This window comes from Heterodontus francisci, chromosome 9, assembly GCF_036365525.1.
Source record: "Heterodontus francisci isolate sHetFra1 chromosome 9, sHetFra1.hap1, whole genome shotgun sequence".
Classification (NCBI taxonomy): Eukaryota; Metazoa; Chordata; class Chondrichthyes; order Heterodontiformes; family Heterodontidae; genus Heterodontus; species Heterodontus francisci.
Genome location: NC_090379.1, coordinates 94765301 through 94777659, shown reverse-complemented (window position 1 = coordinate 94777659; position 12359 = coordinate 94765301). Strand labels below are relative to the sequence as shown.

At 46.2% G+C, this 12359-nt stretch overlaps 1 protein-coding gene across 19 annotated transcripts in view; it reads right to left on the bottom strand.

Annotated features, from left to right (window-relative positions):
- slc8a3 (solute carrier family 8 member 3) overlaps positions 1 to 12359 on the bottom strand; it is a 923598-nt gene that overhangs the window by 54863 nt on the left and 856376 nt on the right. For 6 of the 19 annotated variants that reach the window (XM_068039521.1, XM_068039526.1, XM_068039525.1 and 3 more), the window contains one exon: positions 1695 to 1819. In XM_068039521.1, the coding sequence (XP_067895622.1) occupies positions 1695 to 1819 (125 nt within the window). Of the gene's footprint in view, positions 1 to 1694; positions 1835 to 5018; positions 5025 to 5574; positions 5581 to 6704; positions 6721 to 9253; positions 9275 to 10761; positions 10806 to 12099; positions 12145 to 12359 lie in introns of those variants that run through there. The other 13 variants (XM_068039522.1, XM_068039524.1, XM_068039529.1 and 10 more) reach the window with 8 other exon arrangements.

Genomic DNA, 12359 nt, shown 5'->3' with positions numbered 1-12359 from the left:
ACCTTGGCCGGTGCTAAGAGCACAGACCGACGCAGGAGAATGGAATGGAGGCAAGGTGGGTATATTTCATACCCTTAAATCTTGCTCCCCACCAACCCTGGCTAAGTAACAATAACAACTTGCATTTATAAAGCACTTTTTGTGTCGCAATATTTCACAAGGCACTCCACAGAAATGCTATCAAATAAAATTTGACACCACACTGCATAAAGCAATATTGGGACAGGTAACCAAAAGCTTGGTTAAAGAGGTAGGTTTCAAGGAGAGTCTGAAAGGAGGAAAGGGAGGTATGAGAGGTGGGAAGCTTTAGGGAGGGAATTCCAGAGCTTAGGGGCCTGGCAGCTGAAGGTACAGCCAGCAATGGTGGAGCAATGAAAATTGGGGAGAAGACAGAAATAGTGGAGCACAGAGATTTTGAAGGGCTTCTGGAAATTACAGAGATAGGGAGGGCGCAGCCCATGGAAGGATTTGAAAATAAGAATGAAAATTTTAAAATTGAGGCATTGCCTGACCTGGAACCAATTAAGGTCAGCGAGCACAGAGGTGATGGATGAAGGAGGGGACTTAATGCGAGTTCGGCCATCCATTGTAGAATCTGCCTGATTTTCATTCTATAGGTAGAGATATAATTTCCTGGTCTCCATTAATTGGAGTAAGTAAACAAGCGTGGAACTAACTGAGAGCAGTCCAACCAAGCTGGGCAGCAAAGTGAAGGAGCACAGTGCTCTCGAGTGTGCAGAGGTTGCAGACGGTTTGATGAAGACAAAGAAGTCACAGTCACAGAGAGTATCATTCATGATTGGTTAAAGCCATTTTGGTGTTGGGGAATGGGTGGAATTCAAGCAGGAGTTGCAGGAGAGATGGGCATGCATGTCATTGAGTCATCGAGAGATACAGCACTGAAACAGGCCCTCTGGCCCACCGAGTCCGTGCCGACCAACAACCACCCATTTATATTAACCCTACATTAATCCCATATTCCCTACCACCATTCTCCGACTACCTACCTACACTAGGGGCAATTTACAATAGCCAACTTACCTATCAACCTGCAAGTCTTTGGCTGTGGGAGGAAACCGGAGCACCCGGCGGGTGTGAGATGATACCATGTTCAAGGACCTTGGAGAGGGTAAAGACGGGGTAGTAAATAGACTGGGTTTTTTTGAGGAGGGGATGATGACAGTAGTTTTGAAAATAAGGCAATCAATACCTGAGGAGAGATGGGAGAGAAACTAAAGAGATAGGGGTTCAGGACTAGGGGGAGGACTGTAGGAAGAAGGTTTGACTTTTGAATAAGGGGAAGAAGGAGATGCAACAAAGGCAACTGAAAAGGTGTTCTCTATTACAATGATGAAGAAATCCATGAGTTCCTTGTCCTTGTTGCTGCATGTGAGGGAATAGGAGCAGGGGAGTAGAGATTAAAGAGGCTGACTTTACTCTTTAAGAGCATTTACCTTAATTGAGTAAAGAAGCCAGGAGTTATCTTTGGTCTCCTGGATGATCTTACAGTGGTGGGTGGTTTTAGCAGAACAGAATGAGGTCCAGTGAAGCGTTAAGTAGTCCAGCCAAATCTAGTAATGGATGGCTAAGTCAGTTGTGCTCAAGTTGTACTTGTAACTATTTACTTATTTCCATTATTACAATTTATCAGTTGCTCTGTAATAGTTTTAAAATGAATCACAATGATTTCTTACCTTGAATTCATAGGATTCTTCAATGATCACCTCTAATTTTGGATGTTCACCCAAAATAGGTTTCCCCATTTCTGCGATTCGTTTTGCCTCCTCCTCTTCAATTGACAGCTTCCGGCCAGAGTCCTCTGCAAAACAAACACCTTATTCATTAATTAAAGCTGCACTGTGGAGTATTTCCTGTGCAAGTGACTTTCAACATTGTTTCTAAAGCTTCCGAGACAGAAATTGATACCAAGGATGTTGTACTGCTGCACCATTACTCTGAGTGCCACAAGGTGACTGTTGATTGCTGAATTTAACTTTAGTATTGATCCAAGCTCATCTCTGAGCAGCTACAAACAAAAACAAATCCTGCAGAATCTAACACTATATTTAAACTCCATTTCTGAGCCTGAGTGATTTTGGTCTGTATTTGGTTTCAATGTTTTCTTTTTGCTGCAGACTATCAGAAACACACAAGACTAAAACCTAGTTAAAATTTTGGCTAAGATGAAAGGGCACTTACGACTAGATTTTGGTTGTAATGTTCTCAGTATTTTTTCTCCCCCACCAACAACACCCCACCAACCCCCCCGCCCCGCCCCCCGCCTTGTTTAATGAAGACAAAGATTTAAACTTGGTACCAGAATTGTAGACAGTAAAGTATTGCTTCTGTCATTCTGGGGGTCCAAAGAGGCACCTGAATCCTGAAAATTGGATACTTGCCATGCCTTTGAGAACTGGCTGAATCTTCATCCACGTAAGATCTTAATCTGGTTAGAAGATTTGAACCAGCCATTAGTTTAGTTCAGAGATACAGCACTGAAACAGGCCCTTCGGCCCACCGAGTCTGTGCCGGCCATCAACCACCCATTTATACTAATCCTACACTTATCCCATATTCCTACCACAATCCCCGCCTGTCCCTATATTCCCTACCACCTACCTATACTAGGACAATTTATAATGGCCAATTTATCTATCAACCTGCAAGTCTTTGGCATGTGGGAGGAAACCGGAGCACCCGGAGGAAACCCACGCAGACACAGGGAGAACTTGCAAACTCCACACAGGCAGTACCCAGAATTGAACCCGGGTCGCTGGAGCTGTGAGGCTGCGGTGCTAACCACTGCGCCACTGTACTGCCCGAACCGGTGCACATGTAGACCTTAATCTTTCCCTCTCACTCTCTGGGTCTTTCCACAAGCACCTTCCTCAGGACACAGTGGCAAGGTCATGACCTGGCTGCCTGGGAATCATGACTATGAACCTATGTTCTAGGGCTCCATGGTTTGGCTTGTTTATACAGCAAAACACTGCATCATTACTTCACATCCAGCATTTGGGCTAATTATATCACTATTTAATAATAAATGGAGGCTGTTAATGGTGTTGAAACAGTTTGGGATTTTGTAACAATGACTCAGACATGACAGCAGCTGACATAAGTTTCTTTTGTAGTTTTTTTTGCATTTTGCTGAAGTTAGGAGTATGATTATTCTGTGGTGGTTTTTGGTATTTTATAGGTGAAAGATAACCAGGTTATTAGTTAAAGGCTAAAACAGAAAGAATAATTTAATGATCCAGCACACTGTGTCATGGACCCATGTGCCATGGGCTCACAGCTGTGATTCCCCAGATGCTGATGTCCTGGTTCCACTTGGCATGCTGGAGGGAGCTAGATAGAAACATAGAAAATTGGAGCAGGAGTAGGTAATTCGGCCCTTCGAGCCTGCTCCGCCATTCATTATGATCAGGGATGATCATCCAACTCAGTAGCCTGTTCCGGCTTTCGCCCCATAACCTTTGATCCCTTTAGACCCAAGAGCTATATCTAACTCCTTGTTGAAAACATACAATGTTTTGGTCTCAATTGCTTTCTGTGGTAGCGAATTCCACAGCCTCACCACTCTCTGGGTGAAGAAATTTCTCCTCATCTCAGTCCTGAAAGGTTTACCCCGTATCCTTAGACTATGATCCCTGGTTCTGGACTCCCAAATCATTGGGAACATCCTTCCTGCATCTACCCTGTCAAGTTCTGTTAGAATTTTATAGGTTTCTGTGAGATCCCCCCTCACTCTTCTGAACTCCAGCGAATATAATCCTAACCGACTCAATCTCTCCTCATACGTCAGTCCCGCCATCCCAGGAATCTGTCCGTTAAACCTTCACTGCACTCCCTCTTTAGCAAGAATATCCTTCCTCAGATAAGGAGACCAAAACTGCACACAATATTCCAGGTGTGGCCTCACCAAGGCCCTGTATAATTGGAGCAAGACATCCCTGCTTCTGTACTCGAATCCTCTTGCTATCATTCTCTGAGGCAGTTGTGCAACTTTAGTGTTCGAATGACTTCACTTCTCCCTTTCTCTGTAACCTCCTCCAGTCCTACAACTCTCCGAAATCTCTCCTCCAATTCTGGCCTCTTGCACAACAATGATTTTTATCACTCCACCATTGGTGGCTATGCCTTCAGTTGCCTCTCTCCTAACTCCGGAATTCCCTCCATCTCCTCTTTTAAGACGTTCTTTACAAGCTACCTCTTTGACCAAGCTTTTTGTCACTGGTCCTAATATTTCCTTATGTGTTTCGGTGTCAAATTTTGTTTACTAAAGCTCCTGTGAGGTGCCTTGGCACATTTTACTATGTTAAAAGCACTATATAAATGCATGTCATTGTTACAAAATAATCCTGGCTGGAGCTTTGCTAACTCTCAGAGCTACGGAATGCTTTTTACATAGGGGAAGCCTCATGAATAATTCTTTCTTCACACCAAAGCAATTGTTATAGTGCAAATGCAGCCTAAATCCAGAGTCAGGACTTGACTCACATCACAGCAAAGTGCTGGGAGGAAAGAGCAGCATTCCACTTTACAAGGTCTTAATATCTGAATTACACTCCAAGGTTAGTGACAGTTCAAAGGCAAAATCCTCCTAGCTACATTAAGCCTATTGTGTAAATGCACCTTCAGATGTTCATGAAGCCAAACCATTCAATTGATTTTGTCAATGCACCAAATGTTGACAGCTGAATGATTTTAAGGTGCATCAAATGAAAGCTTTATCAGTGAAAAAGCCTGGGATGTCTCGTTTGTATTTCTACAAAGATATCAGACTGCATAAACCTTATTCACTTGTTTTTTTTTAAAAGTGCGAGTAAACAATACTATTCCACAAAATAAAAATTACCAGTCATCTGCAAGATGCTGACCTTTCAGAGTTCTCCTGATCGATGATTTAAGAAAGCAATACAGCTAATAATGCAGGTCGCTTTCCAGGAGCTCAGTGACAGCTTAGTAAGAAAATAGACAGTGCTGTCTTCATAATGATTAACTTGCTCAGTGACAGGCTTCTGCAATTCGCTTAATCACTTTGCCTTGCACGTAAGGTTAGTACATTGAAGATAAGTACTCAAGAGAGAAATGGGGGTCAGGACATTCAGCTTTAGCACTGCAGTATTGGATCCCCATTTTCAAAATCCTATCAACCCCATGCTTGCTTGTGATTTTCCCTCAGTTTCAATTAATATCTATGTTTTATTTTCCACAATTGGGATGTAAAGAATGATGGTGGATTTTCACAACTCTGGGGAGGGGCAGGAAGGGGGAGAAGGTAAAGCACGAAGAACCACGTTGCAGATGCCAGCTTCTGTCATGATTATATGTGTGAGCTTGAGTATTAGAGAATGTATGGTACTTGGAAGGGAAACTGAAAGTAGCTTTGTGCTTGGGGAAAACACCTGACCTGGAGATTGTTGTAAGGTCAAACAGCTTTGTAGCCACAGTATGCAGAACAGTGAAAAGAACTCTACTTTATTAAGTGTCTTTAATAAAATGCTTGTTAAATCTTTGGTAAAGTTAAAGTTGTGATTTCAAGTGTGATTCTTCAGCCTGAAATGTGACAGCTTCCTGTCACAATATGGATACAGATGTTGGAGGAAGTTCACTAGTGGGAGTACCAATGGGTATCTCAAGAGAGCTCAAAATAAGAGAAGGGGGTAAACATATTTCATACAAAGCTACTCAAAATGCACCTTGGCGTTCTCAATGGATCAGAATTACACCTGCTACTGAATGTCTTGTTAGCAGCTGACCATCAAAGTCTTCTTCTTTGGGCTCCTTGTCTCGAGAGACAATGGGTAAGCGCCTGGAGGTGGTCAGTGGTTTGTGAAGCAATGCCTGGAGTGGCTATAAAGGCCAATTCTAGAGTGACAGACTCTTCCACAGGCGCTGCAGATAAAGTTGGTTGTTGGGGCTGTTACACAGTTGGCTCTCCCCTTGCGCTTCTGTCTTTTTTCCTGCCAACTGCTAAGTCTCTTCGACTCGCCACACTTTAGCCCCGCCTTTATGGCTGCCCGCCAACTCTGGCGATCACTGGCAACTGACTCCCACAACTTGTGATTAATGTCACAGAACTTCATGTCACATTTGCAGACGTCTTTAAAGCAGAGCCATCGACAGCCGGTGGGTCTGATACCAGTGACGAGCTCGCTGTACAATGTGTCCTTGGGGATCCTGCCATCTTCCATGCGGCTCACATGGCCAAGCCATCTCAAGCGCCGCTGGCTCAGTAGGGTGTATAGGCTGGGGATGTTGGCCGTCTCGAGGATTTCTGTGTTGTAGATACGGTCCTGCCACCTGATGCCAAGGATTCTCCGGAGGCAGCGAAGATGGAATGAATTGAGACATCGCTCTTGGCTGACATACGTTGTCCAGGCCTTGCTGCCATACAGCAAGATACTGAGGACACAGGCTTGATACACTCGGACTTTTGTGTTCCGTGTCAGTGTGCCATTTTCCCACACTCTCTTAACCAGTCTGGACATAGCAGTGGAAGCCTTTCCCATGCGGTTGTTGATTTCTGCATCGAGAGACAGGTGACTGGTGGTAGTTGAGACTAAGTAGGTGAACTCTTGAACCACTTCCAGAGCGTGGTCATCGATATTGATGGATGGAGCATTTCTGACGTCCTGTCCCTTGATGTTCATTTTCTTGAGGCTGATGGTTAGGCTAAATTCGTTGCAGGCAGCCACATTCCTGTCGGTGAGTCTCTGCAGACACTCTTCAGTGTGAGATGTTAATGCAGCATTGTCAGCAAAGAGGAGTTCCCTGATGAGGACTTTCCGTACTTTGGTCTTCGCTCTTAGACGGGCAAGGTTGAACAACCTGCCATCTGATCTTGTCTGGAGGAAAATTCCTTCTTCTGAAGACTTGAACACACGTGAGAGCAGCAGGGAGACGAAGATCCCAAACAGTGTAGGTGCGAGAACACAGCCCTGTTTCACGCCACTCAGGATAGGAAAGGGGTCTGATGAGGCACCACTATGCTGAATTGTACCTTTCATATTGTCATGGAATGAGGTGATGATACTTAGCAGCTTTGGTGGAATCCGATCTTTTCTAGTACTCTGAAGAGACCATGTCTGCTGACCAGGTCAAAGGCTTTGGTGAGATCAATGAAAGCAACGTAGAGGGGCATCTGTTGTTCACGGCATTTCTCCTGCAGCTGGCGAAGGGAGAATAGCATGTCAATGGTGGATCTCTCTGCTCGAAAGCCACACTGTGCCTCAGGGTAGACACGCTCAGCCAGCTTCTGGAGCCTGTTTAAAGCGACTCGAGCGAAGACTTTCCCCACTATGCTGAACAGGGAGATTCCACGGTAGTTGTTGCAGTCACCGCGGTCACCCTTGTTCTTATTGAGGGTGATGATATTGGCATCGCGCATGTCCTGTGGTACTGCTCAGCACAGGCAAAGCAGTTGGTAGAGTGCTGAAAGTATAGCAGGCTTCGCACTCTTGATTATTTCAGGGGTAATGCTGTCCTTCCCAGGGGCTTTTCCGCTGGCTAGAGAATCAATGGCATCACTGAGTTCCGATTTTGTTGGCTCTACGTCCAGCTTATCCATGACTGGCAGAGACTGGGCTGCATTGAGGGCGGTCTCAGTGACAACATTTCCCCTGGAGTACAGTTCTAGGTAGTGTTCCACCCAGCGGTCGATTTGCTTGCGTTGGTCAGTGATTGTGTCCCCTGATTTAGATTTGAGGGGGGCGAGCATCTTGATGGTTGGCCCAAAAGCTCTCTTCATGCCATCATACATTCCTCTGATTTTTCCGGTGTCGGAGGCCAGCTGAATATGACTGCATAGGTGTTGCCAGTAGTCATTTGCGCAGCGCCTGGCTGTTCTTTGTGCAACGCTTCTGGCTGCTTTAAGTGCTACGGATGTTAACTCGCTGGGGGCTTTCTTGTAGTTCAACAGTGCAATGCGCAATCACAGTACTCATCTCATGAGTATGTGAATTCTACCTTTCCAAAGTTTCCCTGTGAAATTCTTTGGTATCCAATTACTAGTTTAAGAACATATTATCATTTCTGTACTCCGAAAATGTCAGAAATAGAACTGAATTCAGTCTCATCCAGGACTGCAACACCTTCTAAACCACATTAAATCCTATGATGCACTTGAAATCCCATCTCACCCCTTCAAACCATGACCGAGAAAATATTTTCATAGCCCCTCCCACTTAAGGATTATATGTGGCTCTGTGGATAGTTTAATAAGAAGGTAGATGTGAATAGTCAGCTGCATAAACCAAAAGGTTGAGAAGAAACTTGCTACTAGCTGTTGAATGCACTGCCAAGCCCTGACTCCAACACCTACTGAATCCTTCTAACCAATGCAAGAACAATGGCAGGGGGAGGGTTTAGCTTGGTTACTCCCTGAAAACAGGCATGGGGATCACAATGCACGATTAAACCATGCTATGTGCTGCCGCTAATAATTTTTGTGTGCAGCATAGCTCCCATTGGCTGTAAGCATCAGCAAGGGGTTCAATATTGTAAGTGGCCAGCACTACTTAAAGCTAGCCTGCACCTCTTCAAGCTAGCCTGCATCCTTTTAAAGGGGTAATGCATTGTGGTTCGAGCAGGTGCTGGGAGTCATTCTGCAACTGAATCTAAACTGGGAAAGACAGAACAATGGGTGATCATGGGACAGTGCAGACCCCCAGGTTTTCCAACGCTCCACTGGAGGCCTTCCTGAATAAGGTGGAAAGGAGAGATGTCCTGTATGTTCAGGGGGACAGGAGGCCCTCCAGACACATGATGAGAAGGCAGTGGGAACAGATAACTACAGAATTCAATGCCAGGAGTATAACCTCAATGACTTGGATGCAGTGCCACAAGAAGTTCAATGACCTCACATGAGTGGTCAAAGTCAGTGAATGCATCTTCAAATGCCTTATGCTCTCAACTGCACCACTAGCCTCAACCATTGCTCAATTCACCAAACCCCCATCACTCACCTATCAACAATCAGGATATACCTAAAATTCATATGCTTCACCACACCCTCACACTGTTGATGGTCCCATCACCCAAGCAGATAGCACGACACACTTCACTCCCTTTTACAGAAGAAGGTGGCGCACAATCTGAAGCTAGAGGAACTAACTGGAGGAAGACAGTCATGCCTGTATGTTTTGGACCCCATGGATGAGACGGTGCTTACCACTGAGGAGAGGGACATTGCTGATGTTGTGGCCAGCAGCGGGGCTGAAGTGATCGTTGATAATGGTATCCTCACATCTAATACTCCTTTTTGCATCCCACTTCTCTCATCCCTAACTCTCTTCTGACTAAGATGCTGCAGTTGGTGTAAGCATGCACTTCTTATTTTCTCCTCTCCTCTCACCTCAACCCAATCCTTGTCTCTTTTTAATTTCCCTAGGCAGTGAAGGAAGAGCAGGAAGACAATGAGAATGAAGACACCGTCACTCGATTTCACACTTGCAGCCACCAAGTCAGATCTGGCACTGTGCAAAATTTAGAGGATAACATAGAGGCAGGATCAGCACATGGTGAGACACTGGGCACAAGTGCACTACAGCCAGGGCAGGGTCAAGGATAACGCAAATGCCAGTTCGCTGGAGGACGAGGTCATACACATATTCTGATTTCACACGCACAGCCACCAGCTCAGATATTGACACTGTGCATAATATAGAGGATAACATCAAGTTGCGATCTTCACATGGTAAAGCACCGGGCATAAAGGTAGGGGTCAAGGAGAGTGGAGGTGCCATCTTTCTGGAGGGCGAGGTCACACACAAGTTCTGCTGCAGAGGACCCCCATGAGGACTTTGAGGGCCAGACTATAGAAGAAGGCTGATGGGTGTGCACAAGCAAATACTTGATGCATTGGGAAGCCTGCCAGAAAGCCTGCACTCAATGTCAAGGAGCATGGAGGAGTCCAGCACCAACCCAGCATAGGGCTTCACACATTGCCTGGAGCCCATCCTTTCCAGCATGGGACCATACTATGATGCGGCATCTGATGCCTGATGTTTCTACTTCCATTACGGTACAAGCAGCATCCACTGAATGTCTGAGTGCTGTGGTGCAGGCTCACAATGCTGCCATCATGACTCTGGATACCATTGTTCAAAGAGACTTCCAGGGTATCCCAACAGTCCAGCAATCTGCCCTCCAACACATGACAGGATTGCTGAGGCGCCACCTCAGGAAAGCAGCAATGGCTCCATGGAGCACAAATCTGCTGTTCCCCCCTCAGGTGACAGCATTCCTGTTCCCACCCCTGCCACTCCACCGGTGTCTTTGCTCTTGCCTGTCAGCCAGCTAGCCCAGACTGCTGTCACTCAAGCCAAGGTGCTGCAGCTGAAGTCGGGCTTTCTAGGCCCAGAGCCTACAAAGCCATCTGCAGTCTCCTCCAATGAAAGTCAACAGCCTTCCACCATCCATGCTGCAATCAGTGGAGTAGCACCTCATAGGAGCACTAGGACAGGCAAAGGCACATTAAAACATCACTAATGTAATGTACAAGCGTGATTACTTGACTTCTGTATGCAATATGGATTGACATAATTTATAAATTTGCATTGGACTGTGTATTTTGTGTTGGCTTTTACTTTTTACATTGTAGACAAGAGGACAATGTGATAGTCATTGGCACAGGGAAGGTAAGGAAATGTGGGACTGGTGGTGAATGGGGAATTGGGTTGAGGTCCCTGGTATTGCTCTTGAATTAGTTGTTCACGTACAGCTCAGCCAGAACGGAGCTGTCCAGGTTGCAACCTTCTCTTCCCCCTCCTCTGCTGCCTCCTCCTCCTCTTCTGCTCCTCAGCTTCTTGCTTGATAGGTGGTGGCAAGGGCTGTTCTCTCATGATGTAAGGCTGTGGAGTATGCAGTATACCTACAACAAGACCCACACAGCTGAGTACTGCTAGACTTCTCCAGAGTCCAGCCAATGGAATTGCTGCTCTATCAGATGTCTTGTGGCAGCCTGGCTCTCATTGTTTGCCTGCTGCACATGTGTGCCTGGGCTGCTGACCAGAGTCATGAGCTATGTCATCAGTGCACAGCCCTTGTTGCCCAGTAGCCACCCTTTGGTTTGCCATGGTGGTTGAAATGCAGCTGGCACAGAGGACTGGTGCAGAATGAAGGCACCATGACTGCTGCTAGGATACCGGATGTACACCTGGGTGATGTGCTGCCTATGATCACACAGCAGCTGCATGTTAGGGAGTGGAATCTCTTCCGGTTCAGGTACATGACAGAGATGACATGAGACGCATGCAAAACAATGTGCATGCAGTCAATGGCACCCTGCACCATAGGGAAGCCTGAAATCCATGCAACAGTGGATTACAAATGGCAAGTTGCTGCTAATATCTCCAGCAGCAGCCTGAAAGGAGCCAGACACATAAATGTTCCTAGCCACAGTCACCTTACTAGCTGCTGCCATTCAGTCCTTGCCCTCCAACTGAGGTTGGAGTTATGGCTGCAGCAGGCAGGTTTCAGCCACAACCTCCTTAGTGAAGCACTGTCATCTCAACCAACGGTCCTCACTGAAGTTCAGATAGGAGAATTGCTCCTGGTCAGCTGTCACCAGAATGCAAAAGAGAGGGGCATCCTGAGGGCGCATAGAGTTCTCTTGACCATGGAAGAGATGTGTGCTCAGCAGCATTGATGACCCAGAAACATAGTTCAAATCCCTAGTGCTACTGGACAGTAGGCTACAATGCAGACTGCAACATTTTATGCAAATGAAAAGTTGCAAGTGGGGAGGGAGATGCAGTCGTAAAGGAATTTTTCTTCAATTTGCAGCCAAATGGGAGATGAACAGCAGGGAGAGGGTGAGGGCATGTCTGGACAGTGGGGTTGCCTCCCCCCCCCCCCCCCAGTTCACGTATCTAACACATTTTGAGGAGCTGGCCTTTGATCTGACCAGAGTGGCAAAACACTCGGATATTGGAGATGGAGAAATGGGAGTCCAACATAGACAGGGTGAAAAGAACTCAACATTTCCAGGTTTAGGGCATGCAATCCTTCCCATGCAACAAGCTGTCAATGCATAAGCATTATTTTAAACAACAGAAGCATCTGTTGATAGTGCCAATTTCTCATGACCACCTTCTCTGATATCTCCCACAGAGTGAGCTACAGAGGGCAGTGGAGCTAAGAGACCACCAGCATGTTATGGAGGAGTCAGAGGAGAAAGACACTTTAGAGCCTGCGCTGTCATATCATTCTTGCACATCCTCCACCAGCACAGACACACACACCTCGGTGGGTCCTCGCACGGTATTAGAAACGAGGTGAAATGCACATCACTTCAGAGCAGGAGGATACGGGGGAGGCAGAGTCAGCTGTGAACCGTCCTCCTCGGAGGA